The sequence below is a fragment of the Macaca fascicularis genome, chromosome 13, assembly GCF_037993035.2.
Source record: "Macaca fascicularis isolate 582-1 chromosome 13, T2T-MFA8v1.1".
Lineage (NCBI taxonomy): Eukaryota > Metazoa > Chordata > Mammalia > Primates > Cercopithecidae > Macaca > Macaca fascicularis.
Genome location: NC_088387.1, coordinates 75,180,898 through 75,206,546, shown reverse-complemented (window position 1 = coordinate 75,206,546; position 25,649 = coordinate 75,180,898). Strand labels below are relative to the sequence as shown.

General features: G+C 48.8%; 1 protein-coding gene across 14 annotated transcripts in view; it reads left to right on the top strand.

Annotated features, from left to right (window-relative positions):
• SOCS5 (suppressor of cytokine signaling 5) overlaps nucleotides 1–24,092 on the top strand; it is a 163,896-nt gene extending 139,804 nt beyond the window's left edge. For 4 of the 14 annotated variants that reach the window (XR_012422412.1, XR_012422410.1, XR_012422411.1 and 1 more), the window contains 3 exons: nucleotides 9,710–9,850; nucleotides 18,810–18,876; nucleotides 23,165–24,092. Coding sequence is in view for 4 of the 14 variants with exons in the window: in XM_074011850.1 (XP_073867951.1) it covers nucleotides 18,810–18,876; nucleotides 20,356–20,528; nucleotides 23,165–23,296 (372 nt within the window). In the remaining 10 variants the exon portion in view is untranslated. Of the gene's footprint in view, nucleotides 1–1,054; nucleotides 1,086–9,709; nucleotides 9,851–10,391; nucleotides 10,656–18,809; nucleotides 18,877–20,355; nucleotides 20,529–23,164 lie in introns of those variants that run through there. The other 10 variants (XR_012422414.1, XR_012422413.1, XM_074011849.1 and 7 more) reach the window with 7 other exon arrangements.
• Nucleotides 24,093–25,649: the final 1,557 nt, after the last annotated feature.

The following is a 25,649-nucleotide window of genomic DNA, read 5'->3' as shown; positions in this document are numbered from 1 at the left end:
GGCTGATTCTAATGAGCAGCCAAGGCCAAGTGCTACCAGCCCCTGGATCATTTTGCCGGCTGACTTATGAACCTAAACTGGAGCAAATGCGTAATTCCATTCGCCACTCACACTTGTCCAGGCCTTCTTCACAGGGAGGCCACAGGGAGAGATGGTGCCCTTCTCTCTCCTCTGCCCGGCTTATCTTACTCTCCTCAGGGCCCTGCCTAAGGCCCACCTCCATTCCAAACCAGGATTATTCCCGTCCTCCAAATCCCTACAGAGGTCAGATTGGGCCACCAATGTACCTAGGGCTCCGTGGCCAGCCTGTGAATCTCCCCGGTGGCTGTTACACAATGTTGGTTGTTATTTTTGTTTTCAGTCTTGCGCATGTCATCCACCCAACTCAATGTGAGCTCTCTAAGGACTAGACCCCCATACCTTCCCCCACCCTGGGCTGGCCAGAAGGCTTCAACTAAGACTTGTTATCGGGGAGCTGAATATATTCGCTGCATCCACTTGAGTCACAAGTACACATTTAATGCTGAAAATGGCTCTGGGAGATTGGGACTGTATTTTTTTTTAATGTCCATTTTATGCTGAGGAAAACAAAGCTCAACCAAATAAGTGGTTTGTGTAAGGTCACAAAATGAGGAAGTAGCAATCCACTGGGTCCACTGAGGTTCCTTCCCCACCACACAGCATTCTACTGCTATAGGGGAGTCCGCAAAGCAGGCAGAGCTGGGCTTACGGCGAGCTCCGGAGGCCTTTCTCTCCCGGGGAAGGTCTGGTCTGACCAGCTGGGGAGGCCATCTGTGAAGGCTGCTTGGTCTCCAGTTCCTCAGGCCTTATGAGAGGGTGTAATATCACGTTAAAACGGAAGTTTCCACGGAGATGTTAAGATGCTGGGTATCAGCTCCCAGAGCCATTGGAGCAAAATGCAAATTTTATAAGGAAATATTTAAAACCTAGGTTTTTACAACTCTTGCAGCCCTACTTATGGCTGAGGGTCAGGTTGTTGGAGATTAAGGGGGAAAGGAATTGCCTACTGAATGCCATGTTCCTCTTCTTGCAGGAAAGACAGTGGAAAGCACCTGCCTCTCACAGTAAGTCTATGAGGGTGGCTTCATCAGAATGTCTCTGAAAGAGGAGCCAGGATGCCTGTACTCTGGGGCCCCAGTGGACTGGCCTCCACCTGAGAAATTTTTTTTTTTTTTTTTTGAAACGGAGTCTCACTCTGTCGCCCAAACTGGAGTGCAGTGGCGTGATCTCGACTCACTGCAACCTCTGCCTCCCAGGTTCAAGCAATTCTCCTGTCTTAGCCTCCTGAGTAGCTGGGACTACAGGTGTGCGCCACCACGGCCTGGCTAATTTTTGTATTTTTAGTGGAGACGGGGTTTCACTATATTGGTCAGGCTGGTCTCGAACTCCTGACCTCAAGTGATCCACCCGCTTTAGCCTCCCAAGGTGCTGGGATTACAGGTGTGAACCACTGCACCTGGCCTCCACCTGAGAAATATGAAGGGCTGGGGATGGCGTGGCTGACCAGCTGCTCAGGGATGAGCTGAAGGGGAGGTGGCTGTGCTGAGCTTAGCCGAAAGTTGAGTCTTCTGAGAGAGAGGAGGCCTGGAGGTGTCCCATGGGACCGATGAAAGCCCCAGGGTAGACAGGGTCTGTTGTGGGTTGAATTGTCTTTCCGAAAAGGAGATGTTCAAGTCCTAATTCCCAGTACCTGTGAATGGGACCTTATTTGGAAACAGAGTCTTTACAGAGATGAAATCAAGTTCAGATGAAGTCATATTGGATTAGGGTGGCCCAGTATCCAATGACTAGTGTCCTTATATGGAGAGGGAGACTTGAAGACATAGAGACAAAGGGACACAAAGAGATAGGAGAGAAGGCCATGTGATGACAGAGGCAGAGACCCGAGTGATGTGGGGACAGGCCAAGGAAGGCCAAGGATTGCCAGCAGCCAACAGAAGCTAGGAAGAGGAAGGAAGGATCCCTGCCTAGCACAGCCCCACTGACAGCCTCCGTCTGCCCTTTTCCTCTAAAGTCCTGCCGGGGCTCACCTTGGATTGAAGAGTCCTGAGCCCAGCCTTGAACTGCTCACTGCAGCCAGGGAGTGAAATGTGCTGATTTGCTGCGCCGGAAGCCGGTGGGGTCAGCCCTGTCTAAAGCACAGGAGCTCAGCACAGGAGAAAGGGTAACTCCCCAAAGGAAAACTGAGGTGCTATTACCAGAAGCAGAAGAGCTGCCACTTAAACAAGCAAAATAACCCATGTCCCCAGTACCAAGCCCATCAATCACCATCTAAGCTTACATATATAATGCAGATAGGACATGAGAGAGATGGCAAAGGTTTAGATAAAATACTGTGATAATTTAAAATACATGGGTTTTTCCCATATAAAGAGTCAGGGACTGCCTCATGGAGGAAGTAGCTTATGAACTGGACTTTCAAGGAAGAATGGAATTTTGTGTGTGCATCCGTGAGAGGAGGGCACTCCAAGATGGGAAAACTATATGACCAAAGGTGTGGAGGAGTGAACTATAAACGGGGAAAAGTCAGTGGTTCCATGCAGCCAGAACACAGGCCTGGCAAGAGAAGCAGTAGTCTATGTGGTAGAAGAAGGAGGTGGGGATCAGATCTTAGAGCAGGTGCCAGGATAAAGATCTTAGATGGCAGTGTATAGAAAGTAGAAAACCACTGAAGGTCAGATTAATTTAACTTAAAAAGAAAAAAATAAATGAAGCACAACCAGGCAAGAGGCTCCTGGAATGGTGTATGCAAAAAACAAAGATAATCTGAACGTTCCATTGGCACCTCCAACCCAGCTTGTCCACGATGGAAGCCGGCCTCATTTTTCCCCATCCGTACCTGTCTGCCTGTTTCCCCTCTCCTTGTGAGCAGCATGGGCATCCCCAAGAGTCACTCAGGACTCTTCCCTCTCCCATATCCCCCACTGCAAGCTCATCTCCAAATCCTGCCGATTATTCCTTCCAGATGTTTCTTGAATGCACTTGTCTTGTTCCTCCACATCACTTACGCTTCAGCCACCATCATCTGTCACTTGGATGACTCCAACAGCCTCCTAACTGGTCTCTCGCTTCCAGCCTGGCCCCCCATCAGTCCTCTACATAGCAGGCAGGGTCCTCTGTTTAAGTTATAGCCAGTTGGGGACTCCCTGCCACCCCCCTTCAGAATTGGTCTTTAGCCCCACATCTTCCTGCTCCCGGATTTGGAACACACCAGCCATCCTGAGCTGCTTTCCATTCACAAAAGTAGTGTGACCCGTCTCCCCTCTGGCCCTTTGCATGTGCTGTTGCCTCTGCTGCCCTCTCTTTTCCCCATCCCCTGGTTTAGGAGCTGGAAGGCTGTTCCTGGTGGAAAGGTTTTTTAGGAGGCTGGGGAACAAGATAAAGAAGTTGGGAGAAAGCAGGGAACTCCCTGTGGTGGACACTTATCTCTCATCTGCCCTGCACTTTCCTTCTCCTGGGAGCAGTCACCACCCCCTTGTGGAGCTGCTCCTACCCTCAGCTGTGTGGTCCAATGGGAGCCTCCATCTTTTTTTTTTTTTTTTTTTTTTTTTAATGGAGGCAGGTGCTCACCATGTTGCCCAGGCTGGTCTTGAACTCCTGGGGAGACCTGATCTTTCATGATCCTTCCTTCCTGTCCCAGTGATGGGTTGTGAGGTTGGCAATCTGACCTGAGCCAGACTAGCCACAGACTTCCCAGAAATTGTTCTAAATAGAGCTAAGGAGAGAAGGCTGCTTTCCTTTTCGGGTGTAAGGCTGAAAGGACAGACTGTAGACCTTCATGCTGCTAGACATCCTGCCTTGTGGAAAAAGGTGGTATACAGAAAGGTGGTGTACTGAAAATGACAGACCAAAAGACGGTATCCTGACAAGGCTCAAGTCACTTCTAAGTTCCAGGGTGACTTGTTACTTCACCGTCCCCTAGAGCAGTGCTTTTCAGTCTATCTAGAGGAAAAGCCAGATTTTTTTTTGCCCAATTTGCTATAAAGTAATAGTACTTCTGTGGAATACACTTAAAACTTAAAAAAAAAAAACCCAACACAGTTTATTTATTTACTTATTTATTTTTTGAGACGGGGCCTCACTCTGTCACCCAGGGAGTGTAGTGGCACCATCACAGCTCATTGCAGCCTCAACTTCCTGGGCTCAAGTGATCCTCCCACCTCAGCCTCTCGAGTAGCTGGGACTACAGGCATACACCACCATGCCCGGTTAATGTTTTCGTTTTTTGTTTTTTTTTTTTTTTGTAGAAACGGGGTTTCAGCATGTTGCCCAGGTTAGTCTCAAACTCCCGAGCTCAAGCAACCCACCTGCCTTGGCCTCCTAAAGTGCTGGGATTACAGGTGTGAGCCACCACGCCCAGCCCAAACACGGTTTTAAAATCCCATTTTTTTTTTCTACTGTTATAGTCAATAGGCCTAATATTAGTTTGTCAATTTGTTATGAAAGTTTGTAAACACTTCATCTTGATTTCTGTACTCACCTTCTCATTGACTGTATCAAGTCGCCAGTTCCGTGAACCAGACTTTGAGTAGCCCTATCATAGAGGTTGTCACAGAGCTCCACCCTTGCTGGCACCAGCTCTGCATTCCAGCCTGCAGGAAGAGGAAGTCTAGGGCAAGCAAGTTCCTTTTAAAGAAGCAACACAGGCCAGAGCGAGACTCTGTCTAAATAAATAAATAAATAAATAAGCAGCACAGAAGTTGCATATATCACTTTCATTCTATTCCATTGGTAAAAATGTGGTCACACTTAGCTGAAGGAAGTCTAGAAAATATAGTCTCTAGCTGGGTGGACTTGTGCTATTACTAAAAAGACAAACGACAGACGACTCACGGCAGACTATAGCTTCTGCCACACACCCCTGCTAGCTGCCTCTACAGCCTGGCTTTGCACTTAGGGGTGCTGGGGGCTTGGCTAGGTGAGAACTACAGAGCACATCTACCACTCTACCACCCTACAGCAAACCATCCCAAAATGCAGTGGATTGAAGCAACAATTTTACTGGCTTGCAGTTTTGTAGGTCGGCAATTTGGCTGGGCTCAGCTGGTGGGTCTCCTGCTGGTCTTGCCTGGGGTCATTCATGCAGCTGTAGTTATCCGGTGGTTTGACTAGGGCTGCCTGGTCAAAGATGTCTTCACATTTCTGGCAGTTGACCAGCTTAAGGCCTCAGTTCTCCATGTGGTCTCTCCAACAGGCTAGCTCAGGCTCATTCACATCATGGTCTCTACATTCTAACCACAGCCAAGGAGAGGACAAACCCCATGAATAAGTACTTTCAAACCTCTATTTGCATCACATTTGCTAATATTCCCTCGGCCAAAATAAGTCGCCTTGCCAAGTTCGTATTCAAGGGCAGGACAAATAACTTCACTGCTAGATGGGAAGAGCAGCAAAGTCACATTGAAAGGGGCACATTATACAGGAGGAATTATTGAGGCCACCTTCATAAAGGGTCTTCCACGGTAACCTCAGGCTGAGGCACCTTTATATAGAACAAGGCATGTCTGTCTGCCCTTGTTCTGATCAGGATCTAGTGGCCCCAACGAAAAGACTTTGCGAGTGTCTCAAAAGTCAATCACTCAAAAGTGGAATCAAAAGTCTCAGGGAACTTTTGAAGGTACACGTGGCCCTCCCATGTACCTGAAGGGCTGCCAGCAACCACAGCCATCCCTGGGAGCAGCCTGTCTCTCCGGTGGGCTTCAAGATCTCCCTTGTGGCATCTCTTTCCTCACTGTGTGTCTCCTCACTCTCCTCTCTGCTCATTGGTTTCCTCTATTTACGTCCAGCACCGGCTCCCTCGCAATTTCTGCTTGCACTGGACACACATGGAAAGCACATTTCACCTTCTGGCCCTGCTGCAAACTGGCTCAGGCTCTCCATGTTTCCCACCTCCCGTTTCAGAAAGAATGAGCTTGATCAACCCAGCTCCTGCACTCAGTCTACACCACATCACAGGAGGCTGGCCATGCTATGGATGAGCTGCCCTGAGCTTAGAGGCTCACATCCCATCCAGTCACCCGGAGAGGTGTGTGTGTGGAGGGGGAACTGCAGTAGGTTGAATAATGATCCTCCCAAAAGATATGTCCACATACTAATCCTCAAAACCTGTGAATGTGGCCTTTTTGGGGGAAAAGGTCTTTGCAGATATAATTAAGAATCTTGAAATGGCATCATCCTGGATTATTAGGGTGGACCCTAATTCTAATAGCAAGTGTCCTTATGAGAGACACACAGAGAAGACAGACACAGAAGAAGGCCATGTCATCGGAGGCAGAGTTTGGAATGATGCAGCCGCAAGCTGAAGAATGCCTGGAACCACGGGAGACCGGAAGAGGCGAGGAAGCCTTCAGAGGAGCACTGCCTGGCCAATCCTGCCATTTCAGACTTCTGGCTTCCAGAACTGTGACAGGATACATTTATGTTTGTTTTGTTTTGCTTTAACATTTTTTGTAGTGAAAAATACACAACATTATATCATATTTACCATTTGTAAGTGCAAAATTCGGTAACATTAATTACATGAACAAGGCTATGTTATCACCATTATCTTTTTCTTTATTCTTTTTATTTTTATTACATTATTATTATTATTTTGAGACAGAGTCTTGCTCTGTCGCTCAGGCTGGAGTGCAGTGGCACCATCTCGGCTCACTGCAACCTCTACCTCCCGGGTTCAAGATTGTCATGTCTCAGCTTCCTGAGTAGCTGGGATTACAGGCATGTGCCGCCATGCCAGGCTAATTTTTGTATTTTTAGTAGAGACAGGATTTTGCTATGTTGGCCAAGATGGTCTCGAACTCCTGGCCTCAAGTGATTTACCTGCCTTAGCCTCCCAAATTGCTGGGATTACAGATGTGAGCCACTGCTCCCGGCCACCATTATTTTTTTTTTTTTTATCATGACCAACATAAATTTTAGCCATTAAACAACACTCTCCCTTCTGTCTTCTCCCTGTCTCCTGGCAAACTTTATTCTGTTCTGTGTCTCTATGAATTTGACTACTCTAGCTACCTCATGTAAGTGGAATCATACAATACTTGTTCTTCTGTGTCTGGTTCATTTCACTAAGCATAATGTTTTTGAGATCCATCCATGTCATGGCATATATCAAAATTCCATCCCTTTAAATTGGTCAATAGTATTCCACTGTATATATATACCACATTTGGGTTATCCATTCATCTGGTGATGAGCACTTGGATTGTTTCTACCTTTTGGCTGCTGTGAATAATGCTGCTATAAACATTGGTTTACAGATATCTGTTTGAGTCCCAACTCTCAGTTCTTTTGCTTATATACCTAGGAATGGAATTGCCAGATCTTATAATTGTATGTTTAACATTTTGAAGAACCGCCCAACCGTTTTCCAAGCAGCAGCACCATTTTACATTCCCACCAGCAATGTGCAAGGGATCCAGTTTCTGCACATTCTTGCCGACACCTGTTATTTCTCAATTTTTTGTTTTGCATTGTTGTTGTTTTTATGGCCATCTTAGGAGGTGGAAGGTGGTATCTCATTGTGCTTCTGATTTTCATTTATCTGATGACTGATGATACTGAGCCTATTTTCATGCGCTTATTGGCCATTTGTGTATCTTCCTTGAAGAAATGTCTATTCAAGTTCCTTTGTCCATTTTTGAATTAGGTTGTTTGTTTTCTTTGTTGTTAACTTTTGTTGCTTGAAGCCAACAAGTTTGTGGTAATTTGTGACACGAGCCCTAGAAAACGAATACGTTGCTCAAAATCCAGCCTCTTGGGCCTCAGGACCCCACGGTCAGGCAATTTCTTCCAGAAGGCTGAGTAGCCATACAGGTGACATCAGCACTGACTTTATTCACCTGCCAGTGGATGAATTCTTCAGCTCTTCCCTTCCAAGGCCTGAGACCTGCAAGCCAAGAGGGCTCGAACACCAGTCTCCTCTTGAATGTGCGCATGCACAACTCTTTCAAGAGGTTTGGAAGTAAAAAGAAGGAGCAGGATGGAGCAGCAGTTGAGGAGAGGATTATAAGATCCCCTCTCTCATCAGGAGGCGTTGCTGTGTTTGGTTGTTTGTCTTGAAAGGATGCGAAAACCTGAGTATTTGTATAGGCTGAGAGAAGAACCCAGGGGAGAGGGAGAGGGGACCTGAAACATCACATCTGGATGCCAAGCACATCATCTTTCTGTCTCACTGGTCAGAGTCACGGGAGCTTAGCCCCGAAAGGGACCTTAGAGTTTAGCTCCTTCATTTTGCAGATATAGAGAGAGCGGGCACAGAAGAGGACCTGCCCGGGGTACTCCTGCAGCCAGCTGCTTGCTCCTGACATCCCATATGTCTAGGACTTCATGGTGTGCCCTCTGGAAAGACAACTATTTTTAACTGCCTTTTTTCACGTCTCCACAAGTTGTAAAATAACTCTTCTATTTCTTCTCTGTTCCTATGCCCTTACCCGTCTTCCCAGAACACAATGGCATATGAACCCTTTGTTCCTGCCAAATGCAGCCGAGGAAGTGGGAAGGGCCATTGGGTTGAGTGGACCGGGAGACTATGCCCTGATGACGGGGGATGCTGCCAGGCTCGGCAGGCCTCTACTTCCCCTCTGCCTGTCCTCTGTCTCCCGGGGTAGGGAAATCCAGGGATCTCTATTCCCCAGCATTCCTTTCCAGCATGGTTCTAAGTTAGATTCTGGCAGTAAGATGCACTTGCACAAGCGTCAGAAGTTGAAGGCGAGAGAAAGTCCTTCTCTGAATTGGCCTGGGCAGATGTGTGGTAGACGGCAGCTTTCAGACAAGCTCCTGCACGCTGTCTGCTTTCTGCTTTGGTGCTACAGGCAATTGAGATGATCTCCATGCCTTCTCTGCAATCTGGCACTTCCTGATTCTGTGAGGTCTGACAGTGGCTTCCCTGATCTTCCCTAATTCAGCCCTTCCGTCCATTATGAATGCCTCTAAATCCCTTGTATGAAAACCCTGTGTATTTGGAATATCTAGAGCAGCTTCCAGTATTATAACCAAACTCTGACTGACACACTGGCACAGATAAAGAAGCTACGTAAAATGATGTGGGGGAAACATCCTGTTCAATCTTCTCGGCAGTGCTGATGTTAGACTGTCATTTTCCCAGTTTCATAGATTAGAAGCCTGAGGCTAAAGAGGTCAAGGTTGCCTGACTCCCAAGCCATTCTCTTTCTGCTAGATCATTCTACTCTGCTTCTCTTAATAGATAGGGAGAAGCAGGCATAAGAGGAAAGAGAAAAGCAGCAGGGGAGGACATGATGGAGATGGACAAAGGAAGAGGCGAGCAGACTTATTTGAAGTAGAAAGGGAGAGAGGAGAGAGAAACTCCAAGGGTTCTGGAAAGTTGGAGAAACTTCTCATAACCTCTCCTCAGACGGTGCTTTACAAGGTTACCCTTGCTCTTGGGCAACAGTAATTAGCCAGGTAACAACCATTCACAGCCCTTTGCCTGTTCTTTATTCTCAGGCTTTTGAGATTGCAGTGTGAACAGAAGACATAGAAACCCACGGAGTGAAGAATTCTTTGGGCTGCCCCAGCAATGCAGAGCAGTGGTCCCCTGGAGAGTGGGTGGACTCAAGCAGAAGGGCAGCCCCAGCCCTGGGCTCATGGGGAATGGGAATTAGGTTTGCCCTTGAACCCCAGGGTAGCTGGTGAAGGCTGTCTTGGATAATCTTCGGCCTCTCCCTTCCAGACTCTTCTCAAAGCATCCCCATCTCACCTTGGTATCCTAGTCCTTCTGCTACTCCCGTGCTTGCCTTCCTGGGACAGTGACACTTGCAGTTCCTGCTGACTCGGAGTGCCCCTCCTTGCTCTGTGTCCTGTGAGAAAGCAGGTAGGTTGATGAGGGAGGGCAGGGGTGGGAACCTGGAACCCTCCTACGTGACACTCTGGTCACAGTCCCTCTATGTGGATAGGAAAGGCCAGGTCGGAGTTGTAGGGATTAAAGGCAGTACATGAGATCTGGTCCAAATCCCACAATATCCTGAATTCCCACAGCATGGACAGGGGCCTTAGAGTTCCTATAAGCCAATCCCTTTATTTTATTAACAAGGAAATCAAGGCTCACAGAGGTGAGGGCAGGAGTCCAAGGCCATACCGTCTGCACATTGGCTCAGGGCCTGGCGCCCAGCCCAGCGCCCTTCCCTCACCTTCTCACTGCCTGGCAACCCTGCGCCTCCCCCAGCCCTGGCGCCCAGTGAGCTGGCACCTCGCATATGATTACAATTACTGTGAGTTTGGCTTGAGCCCAGCCGTACTGCGAGCACAACCAGGCCTGGTCACTGGCCAAGTTTCCATCTCAGTAGAAAAATGAAAAAGTTCAAGGGATGAATGTTAATCCCAAACACACGAGCAGGAAGGAGTGGGGTGAGGGGGAGAGGCCCAGCCAGGATCTCTTAGGGCAACATCAGTACAGCAAGAGCTCCTGAGACCCACCCCAGGGGCAGAAGGCCTCTGGCTGGCCACATTTATGCTGCTTTGTGGTTGTAAATGCTGCTGCCTCCAGGGCCTGAGATGGAACTCAGCTGGTGAGACTTGGCTGGTGGTCCCGGCCCTTCTCGGTTGGCTCCTGCCTTGTGTATTGTTCATGACCTTCGTGTTTCTGTCATTTACTTGAGCATCTCCATCTCCTGCCACAGGTAAGGAAGTAAGCACAGAGACCAAGGGACTCGCCTGAGGTCAGATAGCCACTGAGGAGTGGGACTAGGCTGAAACATAGGCATCTGGGCAGCCAGGCTGTCGGACAGCCCCTCTCTGTCAGAGCTCCCCAGAGCAGCCTGGGCCTTCCTAGGATGTTCCTGCTCCCTTCTGCCTGCCACTCTGCTCAGCGTCCGAGGAGCTACCTAGCTCTGTCTGCCCCACATCTTGCTGCATGATGGCCTTGGTGAGGCTCTGAATTCCACCCTGACTGCTGACTTCTGTCCTTCTAATGCTGACGTCTCACATCTTTGAGGCTTCCAGGCTGATGTTTTTCCAGATCTTTCTCTCTAAGACTAAGATTCCTGTTTTTTTCTCCCAGACTTGAAACATTTCTGAGTAATACAACTCTCCCAGATTGCTCAACTCCCAGGAACTCCTGTCTGCAAACTGTGCTTGGTTCTAGTTTCAAGAAGGGCAGCAACATATTGGAATTTTTGATCAATGATACATAGGCAGTTACCCTAATATATATTTACCCCAGGTTAGATAGATATGAGGAGAGCCACTGCTCCCCTGCCTTGGGGACAAAGGAGTTATCATTTTGCTGGAACTCTAAGAACAGCATGTGATATTCTTATGGAGGACAGCAGCCATCAATTAAATATCAGCTGTCAAGTGGGGAAGAGCTGTGGTCCCATAGGGAACAACTGACTTTTTGATTGCTAGTGTCCCCGAGGGGATCCACTTCGTCAGAAAATGAGGTCTGTCTGAGATAAATGTGCTTATTTACACCAGCTTCTAGACTGGTTGAAGTCGGCCCAGGGCCTGCAGCCAGGTATCTGAGCAATGGCAATGGGGAGAGCTCCAGAGTGCAGCTTCCTGCGGACTTGGGGATTTATAGGCTTCCTGACAGGCAGAGCAGCCTCAGTTTCGAGGCTAGCAGCAGGGAGCCAGGAGATTGGCCAAGGTTTTCTCAGAGGCTTTGCAAGAAACTGAGCCCTTGTTGGAAACGCCTTTGAAACCCAGGGGTGTCATCTTCCATCTCCTCTTGAGTCAGAGCCACAGCAGCAGGGCATTTTCGGGGGCCGTGGGGGAGAGGGGGAGAAGGGCATGAAGGCAGCGGGTAGGGGAGCAGAATGTGGAAATAAAGCATTGTTTCCAAAAGGTCATCTCTCTCTTTCTTTTGCTTTTCAAAGGCCCAAATGATCACTTTGTGTTTGAGACAATCTGGTCTTAAAAAAAAAAAAAAATGAAGAAAGGAAAAGATGTTTTTCCAGGTCTAATTATAAGAGTCATAAGGCTGGAAAGATTTGGAGAAAACATCTATCTCTCGGCTCTGCCCCCACTAGGTACACACCTAAGTCAAGGGGGAGGTGTTTGTCTATGACTAACCGGCTGGCGGACTCCGTGGGTCTCAGGGCACTCCCACCCTCAGTCTATCCACAGTCCCATCGCTGGAGTTAAAGTCCACTTCTTCCTTTTAATCCTCATGGAACTGGAAAGTGGTCAAGAGACTGGAAGAGCCAGTGATTTGGGTTCTCCTGGAATGTTAGGGAAAGCAGGTTGGGGGTCTCTGTCCCTCACCCCAGGGCACCCCGTCTTTGAAACCTGTGCTGCCCCGAGAAAGGGCAAGTCTCAGAGCCAGGGCTGCCCGCAGGTCTTCTGTCCCCAGCAGGAGTGGACTGGACAGCGTGGGAGGTTTGTCTTTCTAAGCAGATCCAATCGGTCTTCTTGTTCTGATCAAGTAAACCAGAGTGGATATCCCTTGAGTTAGTGCTGGTGGGAGGAAGTTTGGGGATGGAGAAAAAGTTTCATTCTCTCCCCCACCTTTCAAAACTGCAAATCTCCAATTCCCCAAGGTGAGGTGGGGGTCGGGGAGGGAACAGGCAGGTGTCTGGCAGGAGAGGCTGGTCTCCAAGGGCCCCTCCAGCTCTGACCAGCTTTGTGCTCTAAGCCAGGCCCTGGTAGGACCCCTGTTCCCTTGCTGCAAGCCTCTCCTTGTTTCCACGGCTGTTCACAGCCCTGACTGCTCAAGATGACATTTTCTAAACACTGGAGACAGAGACAAGAAGCAGACGGAGAAAGTCTGAGAACTGGAGCTGGGCCCAGGGAGGGAAGCGGGCTCCTTGCTGAGAGCAGGCTGAGGCATCCAGACCCTGCCGCCAATGAACACGCAGGCAGGGACCTCTCGCCGTTGCTTTGACACAGTGCTGAGTCAGGGTCCAACGCCACCACCAGAGCCTGACCCCTTGGTCCAGCCAGTTGTTCACTGGTCAGAACACGTGCTCCCTGAGCAGCCTCCTTGCAGGTACCACCCCACCCCCTGAGGACTCCTTTATTTATACCCAGAAAGGGAGAATGGGATGGAGTTTCATGAAGCGCTGTTCACTGCTACGCCCTGGTCCCTAGATGAGGTCTGGCACGTGGCTTTGCGGCACTCAGTAAATATCTATAGAAAAAAATAACTTGCTGTATTAGTCTTCCTGGAATGAGCTGGCATTTGAGCTGGGACCAGTTTCCTGGAGAAGGGATTTCAGAAAAAGCAACCAGGTATCCCTCAAAGCAAACACAGAGTGGCTCGGTTAGGTACAGATGACTTGCATGGGGGAATTGGGGTGAGCTGTGCTCTTAAACCTGTCTGGGTGTTTTCAGGGAAGCCATAGAACAGTAACCACAACAGTAAAACCAGTGCTACCTCTATGCAGAGAGGGAGGGGCTCTTCTGACAGGGCCTCCTGAGAGTGGTCTCAAGGTCACTTCCGGGCTTCCTCCGATCCCTGAAAAAGAACCAGACTGGCCTGCTTCTCTGCATCCCAGGGCCCTCATAAAAGTGAGGGCTGTTTGGGGGTCCTGGGTCAGATCCCCATCCAACTCCTATCCCATTGAACTCCCACCTCCAAAGGCAATCTAATAGCTCCTGCCGGGATCTCGAGCGCCAAGGGAGACCTTCATGCCACGCACATTCTGGGACCATCTTTGGTTCCCCTCTCAGCCTGGACAAGCAGTGAAATACAGCATCCAGCCGCTGCCCAGCTCAGTCATGCTATCTTGGGACAGAAACCTTGAAAGGCATCCCAGCTCTAGCCAAGGAAAGCATGAGTCAGGTCTGGCTAAGCCAGGTGGCTTCCCTCTCTCCACCTTCCATCCCCACACCCCCAACTCCACAGCCAATGAGTTCTTTGGGTAACCCCAAGACCCCACTCCCACACAGCCTACGGCCAGCAAAGGCATGCCGGCAGGATTCTAGAACCTTGGCCTGGCTGTGGGTTGCTGACTTTGAAAGTGTAGCAGGTGTGGGGCTCTAGCTCCAGCCCTCCTCAAAGGAGACAGGAGCATTCCCTGTGGCCGTCTGGCCTTCCACCTACCCTAGCCTTCTCTGCACAGGGTTCCCTTTTGGGGCACTGTGATTGTCCTCAAAGGCAGAGCCCACCCTGGCCAGGAGCTGCACATAATGCGGCTCATAATGGCTTATCCCACTCATAATGGAAGACTTTTCCTGACTCCTCGTCCCAGCCTATCCAGGGACTTCCATTCTCCTGCAGGTCTCACCTCAGGCTGAAATGTTGATATTTCCTCGTGTTTGGGGACACTGCTGCTGGACTTTGTGGAGAAACCTTTCCTGCCTTTGTGTGGCTTCTGTTTTGTTTGTTTGTTTACGTTTTTATGTATTTATTTATTTATTTTGAAACAGAGTCTCACTCTGTCACCCAAGCTGGAGTGCAGTGGCGTGATCTCAGCTCACTGCAGCCTCTGCCTTTGGGTTCAAGCGATTCTCCTGCCTCAGCCTCCCGAGTAGCTTGGATTACAGGCGCCTGCCACCATGCCCAGCTAATTTTTGTATTTATAGTAGAGATGAGGTTTCACCATGTTGGCCAGGCTGGTCTTGAACTCCTGACTTCAAGTGATCCACCCACCTTGGCCTGGGTACTAGGATTACAGGTGTGAGCCACTGTGCCTTGCCGGGGCTTCTGTTTTAAAAGCTTCTCCACTATCTCTTCTCCAGAGGAAGAGGCACAGGGTCTCACACACAGGGACCTCAGAGTCCCTTGTTTGGTACACTCTAGAACAGTGTTGTCTAATAGAAATATACGGCAAGCCATAAATGAGTCACCCATGCAACCTAGTGTTTTTTAATCACCATAATTTCGTAAGAAGTAAAAAAAAAGTGAGATTCGTTTTAATACTATATTTTATTTAACCCAATATATTTATATTAACCCAAATGAATATTATCAAATCAATCATTTAATTCATATAAAAAGTTACTAATGAGAGATTTCACATTGTTTTTCCATACTAAATGTATTGCTTCCTAGGGCTGCTGTAATTATCACAAACTGGGTGGCTTTAAACAACAGATATGTATTGTCCCACAGTTCTGGAGGCCAAAAGTCAGAAATCATGGTGTCAACAGAGCCATGCTCCCTCTGAAGACTCCAGGGAATGTGAAAGCAAAGTAAAAACTTGGGAGCCCAGGCCGGGCATGGTGGCTCATGCATGTAATCCCAACACTCTGGGAGGCCGAGGCAGGGGGATCGCTTGAGCTCAAGAGTTCAAGACCAGCCTGGGGAACATAGCAAAACCCTGTCTCTATGAAAAATACAAAAATTAGCTGGGTGTGGTGGTATGCACCTGTGATCCCGGTTACTTAGGAGTCTGAGGTGGGAGGATCACTTGAGCCCAGAAGGTTGAGACTGCAGTGAGCTGAGATTGCACCACTGCACTCTAGCCTGGGTGACAGAGTGAGACCCTGAAAAAGAAAAAAAAAAAAAAAGGAAGCAAGCAAGAATGAAAGAAAGAAAGAAAGAAAGAGAAAGAAAGAAAGAAAGAAAGAAAGAAAGAAAGAAAGAAAGAAAGAAAGAAAGAAAGAAAGAAAGAAAGAAAGGAAGGAAGGAAGGAAGGAAGGAACGAACGAACGAACTTGGGACTCTAATTCACCCTGCCAAAAGAAAAACATATTAAGCTGAAAGCTGAGTCATGGAAGAGGCTGCCTTCTTTTTTTTTTTTTTTTTTTTTCCTGAGCAGATAGCGACAGACAAAAAGTAAAATACCTCCACAGTAGCTACTGAATGTTCACCTTATCTTACAGTGAACTCGAAAGGAATACATAATTGGCCATTCCCCTACCTACTTTTCTCTTGCAACATATGGATTCAGTTATGTGACCTCTTTCCCCTCGAGCCTGCTTTTCTCTGAGGACCTCCTTTTCTGAGGTCCTCAGAATCATCCTTGGAGAAAGGCACAGACCTGTCTCCTGGGCGTGTGCCCTTAACCTTGGCAAAATAAACCTCTACATTGATTGATATCTGACTCAGATACTTTTTTGTTTACAGGAAGCACCCCTCCATGCCTCCTCCCAGCTTGGGTTGGTGCTGGCAATCCCTGGCTTTCCCTGGCTTGTAGCTGCATCATTCCCACCTCTGCCTTCATTACCACATGGCCTTCTTCCTCCCGCGTGTGTCTCTGTGTCTTTATGTGGCCTTGGAGAACAGATATTGGATTTATAATCAGCCAAACCCAGTAAAATCTTATCTAATTACGTCTGCAAAGACCCTATTTCCAAATAAAGTTGCATGCTGAGGTTCCAGGTGGACATGAGTTTTAGAGGGACACTATTCGCCCAGTACAATGTTGAGTGCAGTGACCACTCACCCACCTGATCAGGCTCACAAGATCCTGTCACTGTCGGCTGTTTTTTTGTTGTCTTTGTTCTTTATTTTCATTCTGGCAGGCCTTTGGGTAGGATCAAAGGTAAAAAGAAACAGGTGAGATTAATTTTAATAATATTGTTTATTTGACCCAGTATATTCACAATATTATTTCAATGTACAATCAGTATAGATAATTATTAATGAGATATTCTTCATTTTTTTTTCACACCAAGTCTTCAGAATTCTATATGTATTTGACCTGTGTACCACATGCCAATTTAGACTGACCACATTTCAAGTGCTTGACAACCACATGGGGCCAGTGGCCACCTCCATATTGGACAGCACAGCTCGGGAAGTTAGAAGAAAGGGGTGAGGCCTCTGGCGAAGCCAAGGACACCTCTGGGGAGGCCAGTGGATCCCATGGAATGGTATTCACCTGATGGCCTCACCCCCTCCAGGTTCTCTCCTGATTATGTTTCATCCATGAGAGGTGATCTCATGGTGACGAAGGGAGAAATTCATGCAACATCAGCTCACACGGTATCAAACCAGAAGGATGATACGGTTTGGCTGTGTCCTTACCCAAATCTCATCTTTAATTGTAACTTCCACAATTCCCATGTGTCGTGGGAGGAACCCGGTGGGAGGTGATTGAATTATGGGGGCAGTTCTTTCCTGCACTGTTCTCATGATAGTGAATGAATCTCACGAGATCTGGTGGTTTTAAAAATGGGAGTTTCCCCGCACAAGCTCTCTTTGCCTGCTGCCATCCACATAAGATGTGACTTGCTCCTCCTCGCCTTCCACCATGATTGTGAGGCTTCCCCAGCCATGTGGAACTGTTAAGTCCATTAAACCTCTTTCCTTTGTGAATTTCCTTTGTGAATACCCATTCTCAGGTACATCTTTATCAGCAGCATGAAAACGGACTAATACAGTGGATTTGTTCATTCACAAGAAAAGAGGCAAGCAGCTGGCTGCTCTCTCTCGTCCCTACATTCAGTCCCTCCCTTTCCTGTAGGCACAGTGCTTAAGGAACCAGGCCTGGACTTCTGGGCTCAGAACCAGGACCTTTCCTTACTGAGTGCAAATGATTGAAAATCTCAGGCTACAAAAGTGGGAGGCATGCACCCCCCCAACAGAGACATGCCATTGCCAATGGGGACACTGGACTCCCTGTCCCCAGGCAGTGTGGGATGTGGATGTGGCCGTGTGCCTAGGACTGGCTCTTTTCTACTTCTCTGCTGCAGACCTGACCCCTTCTGACCAGCATCTTTTCCTTTAGATATGTGGGTCCCACTGGCCTGGGTCCCATTCTGTCTCTTTTTAGCATGGCTTGGCCTCTGTCTGCTTTGATTTCTATGTGTCAATTTTATGGTCAAACTCCCAAAGAGCAACCTCATTCCTCTAGAGAATGGGCTCCCTCCGTTTGCTCCCTTGAAATACCTGCAATTCTTTATTCTCCTGGACCCTGCTCTATAGCCTCTGTGTTTTTCTGAGAAAATCAGAAATAACCAGAACCCAGACCTGGAAGCTAGACCCGAAGACATAGTTCATCCACCGCTCAGGGTGTGCATGCTGGGGAGTGGAGCACCCTCTCAATGGGCCTGCCTGTCCTCAGGCCCCATGACAGACAGTGGTCCTGAGCTGGGACAGCAGGATGACAAAGGCTTGCATTTGCACTCTGGAGCAAAAACATCGCTGGATGGAAATTGAAGTAGAGAGAAAAAGAATGAGTGCAGGGGATGAGGAATCTCTGATGTTAACTCAGGGATACCACCAGTCCCCTAAAGCTGCAAATAACATGAATCAATCCTGCCCCCCCCCCCCCGCGCACACACACACACTCACTCATCTTGAGAGCCTTCCAATTTTTTTCTGTAATGCACGGACCTCACAGAAAAATGACTCAGCCTTACATAAGAGATGGGAATTTGAGGGGGACCAGGAGGGTGATGACTCACTGCCTTGAAATTTCCAGTGGGATACACATGTTTTCTTAGATGACTTTTTAAACATTTATCTTTAATGATTGTCCAAAATAAATGGTTTGGGAGGCAAAACGGAGTAAGGATCCCACGTCAGGGCAGGAAAGAATAGTCATGATGGAGAGGAGAGGGCAGGAGGCTGAGGACAGGGCCCTTTCAGGTCAGGTCTCAGAATGTTCTGGTGAGAATCCAGAACTCTCCTCCCAGGACCTCAGGGCATTTCAGGAACCATAATAATACAATCACTTCATATAGCAAGAATCAGCCCCTGAGGCCTCCAGGAAGTACCTTGATTTGAAAGAACTGTGACCAACCTCGGTGGCATCTCCGACTACCACGCTGCAGAAGTCTGCGAGGCCATGGTCCTCAGCCCTGTGCACAGGCTAAAACCCCAATCCCAGCTGCACCCCAGACCAATCAATCGAGATCTCTGGAGATGGGGCCCAGGCATCTATCTATCTATCTATCTATCTATCTATCTATCTATCTATCTACGTATTTTGGTTCCTCAGATGAATCCACTGTGCAGCAATGATGAGCAGCTGCTGGGCTGGAGAGACTGGGGCCATTTTACACCAGGTGAGTAATTCAAGGTGTTGACGTCACCCTGATCCTTAGAGGGCTATTAGTCAATCCCTTGAATTTCAGATACAACCAGTTATCGCTGTCCCGGGAGCTTGAGATTTTTTTCTCCCTTTTCTGTTATTTGCGAAAAGCAAATCCCTGCAGGGAAGCCTGGCGGCTACACAGAGCTGACAAGGGGGCAGCTTGGGAAGTGGGCCAGGCTTTGGGAGCGAGTGGGCCCCTCCAAGGAGAAGGCCCTTGGATTCACCTACAGGCAGCCCAGAGCCCTCCAACACCAACCCAACTCTCCCACGCCATGCCCGGCCTAGAGGCCCAAGGCCTCCAGCTGGATTGTACCAGTGATCTGCTGTCAGGATGTCCAGCCTACGCCATCCATGGCTCCGCTGGCAAAAGGATAAAGTCAAGGGCTTCATGCTGGCACTTAAGGTTATTCCCAATCTTCCTTCAATCTTCCTCTCTCTCTCCCCAATGCACATGGACCCTGCCCCACCAGGTTGCCCTCCCCCCACCCCAAATGCCCAGCAGGTTCCTACTTCCAGACTTCAGTCACACCCAACATTCTCTGGCTTACCAGTGTACAAGGTCTTCAGGCATCTCCTGTGGAATGCAAATCCCCCTGGCAGGAAAACCCTCGTGTCAGTCCACAGTTCAGGGGGGATCTACTGGAGTTTGGGTGGAGGTGCAGAGAACAGGTCCTGAGCACCAAGGGGAGGTGAGAGAAGGAGGCCGAAAGCATCCTGGACACAATTCATCCCCATGGTCTTAGCCTCACCCCCAGATTCCTGGAGCCTGGGCCTGGCTTCTGTGTGTGGCCGCTTGATGCCTGGCACTACCTGTCCCATGACCTGCCGACCTCCACAGGCATGTTCTGCTCTCCTCACCTCTGCGTGAGAACTTAGCCTCCCCTCCAAGAGCTGCCGAAAGGGGGCTGGTAACTCCGGGCCATATCTGTCCACACTGTCACATACTGGCTTTATGTCTGAAGGAAAGGGGTTTCATGTCCCTGAGCCTCCACTTCTTCCACTACAAAACAGAATTGTAAAAGCACTAGCCACAGAGATTCGTTGTGGGGATTCAGCGAGGCAGCGCGGGTGAAGAGCACAGTCCTTTCAGGGAGGCTGTCTCATAAATGTCACCACCATTATGGTGCATGATTATGTATAATCCTTGCAAGCTCACTGGATTCCACATTGGACTGTAAGTGCCAGGAGGGTAGGGACCTTGCCTCCCTGTATGCTGGGTGCCCAGCATGTGCCTGGCACCCAGTAGGGACTCCACAAATATTACTTGAATAAATGAATGAGGCAGAAGCTATTATGATTATTTTGTTATTGTTCTCATTATCATTGTCATGGTTCTTATTATTGTTTTTATTGTTATTCTTATGAGGTCCTTCGAATAATGCCACCGGGCTTGAGAGTATTGTGCCCTCTCCCTGCCCCTCTCCAAAAGCCGCATTATCTCTCTGTGTAGACCCTGTTGGCTGTGAGCACCTTCTCTCCTCCTCTGATTTCTTTGCAACCCTCCTCCTTGGGGCTGCTGCTGTCCCCTGCCTCTCACTCTGCTGTGAACCGGAGACACCTGCACATCCGTGCGACTCCCTGCAGCTAAACGAGCATCTTCACAAGGAAGCCCGTGTGCACAGGGTCAGCCCCATGGGCGAGGAGTCCTACTAGGTGACTCAAAAGCCTATCCTTGAGCACCCACGGCCAGGCAGTCTTTCCACCCGTGACTGAGGGATTGCTGCAGTGGGAATCTGGGGAAAGTTCTGTGCTCGCCTCAGGTCGGTCTCTCCTGGAAATGCATGAACAGGGTGCCCGGGCCAGCCACACACCCCCAGTTCTTGACCTTTTTGTTTCAGACCTCGTATCTCACCTACTCCCCTCCCTTTTCTCTCCGTCTCTCTAAGGTGAGTCCCTTGTTAGCAGCAGTCAATACCTCCCGGCTGCAGCTCCAGGGTTGATGGGAAGTTAGTGGTTCCTGAGCCTCTGCCTCCAGGAGCTACAGCTTGAATACCCTCACCAGCCTCTCTCCACAGGGTCCTGACCTCGGGGGAAGGCTGGAACTAGGGATGAGGGTGGGAGTAGGAGGGTAGGGAAGGAGGTAGGTTGCAGCGCTTGTGACCCTGCTGTGTCCTGTTTCGCACCTGGGAAAACCATCTCAAGCAATGCAGGCACTAAAATAGCACAGAGTTGGGACAATCTGCTTCACACACCTTCATTCTGAAGAAAATTGGAACCAGGCCGGGCGCAGTGGCTCACGCCTGTAATCCCAGCACTTTGGGAGGCTGAGGCGGGCGGATCACGAGGTCAGGAGATTGAGACCACCCTGGCTAACACAGTGAAACCCGTCTCTACTAAAAATACAAAAAATTAGCCGGGCATGGTGGCGGGTGCCGGTAGTCCCAGCTACACGGGAGGCTGAGGCAGGAGAATGGCGTGAACCCAGGAGGCAGAGCTTGCAGCGAGCCGAGATCGCGCCACTGCACTCCAGCCTGGGCGACAGAGCGAGACTCCGTCCCCCCACCACCCCCCTCAAAAAAAAAAAGAATAAAAGAAAATTGGAGCCAGACGCGGTGGTTCACCCTGTAATCCCAGCACTTTGGGAGGCCGAGGCGCGTATATCACTTGAGGTCAGGAGTTCGAGATCAGCCTGGCCAACATGGTGAAACTACATCTCTACTGAAAATACAAAAAATTAGTTGGGTATGATGGTGGGTGCCTGTAGTCCCAGCTGCTACTTGGGAGGCTGAGGCAGGAGAATCGGTTGAACCCAAGAGGTGGAGGTTGCAGTGAACTGAGATCTTGCCACTGCACTCCAGCCTGGGCAACAGAGCCAGACTCTGTCTCAAAAATAAATAAATAAATAAATAAATAAATAAACAAATAAATAAATAGAATTGGAAAGGTGAGCCTGCACTCCAGGCTGCCTCTGCACTGCCTAAGCATGACAGTGCCAGGTGACCTATTAGATGGGAATCTAAGAACATAGCCCCTGTCCTGTCCCCAGTTCAGGAGCCAGCCTTCAAAAACGGTGGTAAGGAAAAGTCTGGAGAAGACTACGAGTCTTTCTTGTTGACTTTCTCTCAAAAGAGTCACAGTAGGTCCCAAATATTCCCAATGTCGTCTTTATTTGTGTAGCAGTAAAAATGAAACCTGTTGCTCAAGACTTTAAGCCTTCCTTGACCTAATTAGTATTTTCTCCTGTGTTACTCTATACTGCAGGGCTACCACTGATTAGCCCAACTGAAGGATGAGGGTGGCCTCATTAATCCAACACTCTAGTTAACTCTCATATCTGTATCAACAATTTTCAAAGGATTATTATAAAGCAAGGACCATCTTTGATAATCGTGTTTTTCTCTTTTTATTCAGAAGAGCCTTCTAGGGTCTTAGGGCAATGTTTGCTAAAGTCTATTCCATGAATCTTGAGCTTTGTGAGGTGTTAATTGGTGTTTTATATACATTAAAAAGTCTAATAAGTTTGGGAAATATTGGATTTTTAAAATGAATATATTTAACTTTGGGAGGCCAAAACAGGCAGATCACTTGAGGCCAGGAGTTCGAGACCAGCTTCGCCAACATGGCAAAACCCCATCTCTATTAAAAATACAAAAATTGGCCGGGCTCAGTGGCTCACGCCTATCATCCCAGCACTTTGGGAGGCTGAGGCAGGCGAATCACATGAGGTCAGGAGTTCAAGACCAGCCTGGAAAACGTAGTGAAACCCTGTCTCTACTAAAAATACAAAAATTAGCTGGGCATAGTAGTGCACACCTGTAATCCCAGCTACTCAGAAGGCTGAGGCAGGAGAATCGCTTGAACCCAAGAGGAAGATGTTGCAGTGAGCCGAGACTGCACCACTGCACTCCAGCCTGGGCAACAGAACAAGACTCTGTCTCAAAAACAAAAACAAAAACAAAAATTAGCTGAGTGTGGTGGCACATGCCTGTAATCCCAGCTACTCAGGAGCCTGAGGTGGGAGAATTGGTTGAACAGGAGGCGGAGGTTGCAGTGAGCCGAGATCACACCATTGTACTCCAGCCTGGGTGACAGAGTGAGACTCTGTCTCAAAAAAAAAAGTTTATGCATGATTCTGAGACTTCACTAAATGCGTTAATGGTGGGTAAAGTGTTTTCCAAACTTCCTTGACCACTCAACACTTTTTTTTGAGAGGATGCCACGTGATTGGTGTTTGTGCCAGACTTTGGGGAATTCGGTCTTTGTCAGGCTCAACACAACAAGGCTTCTCATTGCTCATTTTCTTGTTGCATACGTTGTAGGATGTTACCCAGAAATGCCTGGAAAGCAAGGAGCAGCTATCAGAATGTTTGGGGACGCAGCTCCTCCTGTCGTGGTTCCTTCAGCATGGACTTCACATTCAGCAGGCCCATGAGGTGTTCCCTTTCGGATGAGCTCCAAGGTCTTAAGAGAGCATCTCTGGTCTCCATGAGTCCCTCTGAACGACGGTCCTGAGCAAGAACCACCTATAACCATCAGCTCAAATTAACTCAGGGGAAGTCAAAGCTTTCTATGTGGAAGGTGACTGAAACCACATACACAGACCACTGCAGCATTCCTGACATTATGGAGCTTGGAAATGATTCCAAATGCAAACATAGCTTGCTACGTGAGTGACATGTTTTTCTATGACAAGAACTTGGAGTGTAATCCTTCCCCCATCAAGAATGTGACATCACACCTTATCAGATTGTATGCATGAGCTACCAACCTCAACCACTGAACTTCAAACTATGTGAAAACCTAAGGGTTTGACAGACACTTTGAGAGCTTGGGCTGTGGCAAGCTACACTCTGTCAGCCTCTCTTCAACAGGGCCCCACCCTGCTAGCCTTTGAACTTGGAAGCCTCGCCTGCCAACACTGGTGCCGCCCTCTAGCATTGACAGACCGTATGTGTCTTTGTGAATCTCCGTTGTGTTGGACGGCTTCTCTCCCAAGAGCTGCTCTTATAAAAGAGACACGCCACACTTTAATGAGCCTTCGCTCTCCACCGAGGCCTGCTTGCATCCTAATTGAGCAAGTAGACTTTAGTAACTTTGGAACTCAGTCACTCTGTGACTAATACACCCCGTCTACCCAGAGCATTCCCTGTGAGATTTGTTCATGTTGCTCTCCCCCTCCTTAAGCATTGTGAACCTAGGACAAATATCATCTTTGTAGGGCAATAAACCATGTGATTTGTGAAATCATACTTTGAGCATCTCCTAATTTTAACCATACACGATGCCTGAGAACTGGGAAATGAAGAAAGGAGGAATTGGATCTAAAAATGTGTTTAACAAAGTATAAATGCCATAGATATCCAACAACAGGGTGCCTGATCAGATAAACAAAGGCAGGCTACCTCTTCCAAATGTCATAGACTACACAACACATGGAAAGAGGGTCATGGTAGAATATGAGGTAAAAAGAGGCCGTAATGTGGAAGGAGGAGAATCGTTGGTTTACAAGATGGTGTGGAGTCTGCCATAGAGAGCATCTGTTTGGCCCAGTACCAGGAGGCCTCTTTGGTGTGAAATGTGAAGCCCCCAGGGAATGGCCCTGACGGGATAAAAGGAAACACAAAGGGGAAGGAATGTGAAGGGGACGGTGGGGGGATGGCTATTAAATTAAAAGAAATAGCAGGAATTTGAGAGAGTTGGGGCTGGCTGCTGGAGGAGACAGGAGCTGCCCAGTAGGACATCCAGGCATCGAGCGGGTGTCTGTGCACAGAGGATTCCTCACGCCAGAGTCTTGGAGGTGCGGGACGTTGTGTTTTAGTCATTTGCTCTATTATCACATAAGGTCGTGCCCCTCTTGATCCTCATGCCTTTAGTAAGCGACCAGGGCAGAATCTCCTAGCGAGGGAGAGCTGAACTGGGAGTGGCCCCCAGCCCCACCTCATGGAAATCCTCAGAGCAGCCTGGAGGGCTAACATACCCAGGTGTCAGGCAGGGCCCGCAGGAGACAGCACCACTCAGAGTGGATGAGTGAGCAGGGTTACAGAGGGACCATTTTACAATGGTGTGGGCGGGCTTGGGGGAAACCAGATGCGGTCGGTCATGCAGTCCTCAGAGGTAGTAAAGCTCAGCACCGTTAATTCCACCTGGCTGGGGGCAGGTGGGGAAAGAGAGAAAGCAGTGGGGTTAAGGGAGCTGGGGCGCTGCCTGACAAAGCTGTGACCTTCTGTCATGGGACACAGCCGGCCCTCAGTGACGGCACAAAGAGGAAGGAGGGAGGTGATGTTATGCTGAATTGTTCCCTCAAAATCCATATGTGGAAGCCGTAGCCCCCCAGTAATTTACAATGTGACCATGTTTGAAAATGAGCTTAGACAGAAATGATTAAGTTAAAATTTGAGGCCCTCATCCAATCTGACTGGTGTCATTGGAAGAAGAGGTAATCCAGACATATTAAGAGACACCGGGGTCACACACACACACACAGAGGAGAGACTGTGTGAGGACACAGGGAGAAGGCAGAACCGAAAGGAATCCATTTCTGTTGTTTAAGCCCCTGAGCCTGTGGTATGCTGTTATGGCAGCCCTAGCGAGCAGATACAGTGAATCCCCAAACCTCCTTCCTTCCTCCTTATTGTCTCTGGCTGGGGCTCCCCTCTGGCCAAACCCCACCAAGGCCAGAGGGCAGGGGTGTGAGTGGGTACATTCAAGACAGGCCAGCCTCCCAGGTCCAGAGCAGGGTGACGAACGTGGAGAGACACGGGTGTTCGCACACCTGGGAGGGATGTGGAGCCGAGGTAACGTATC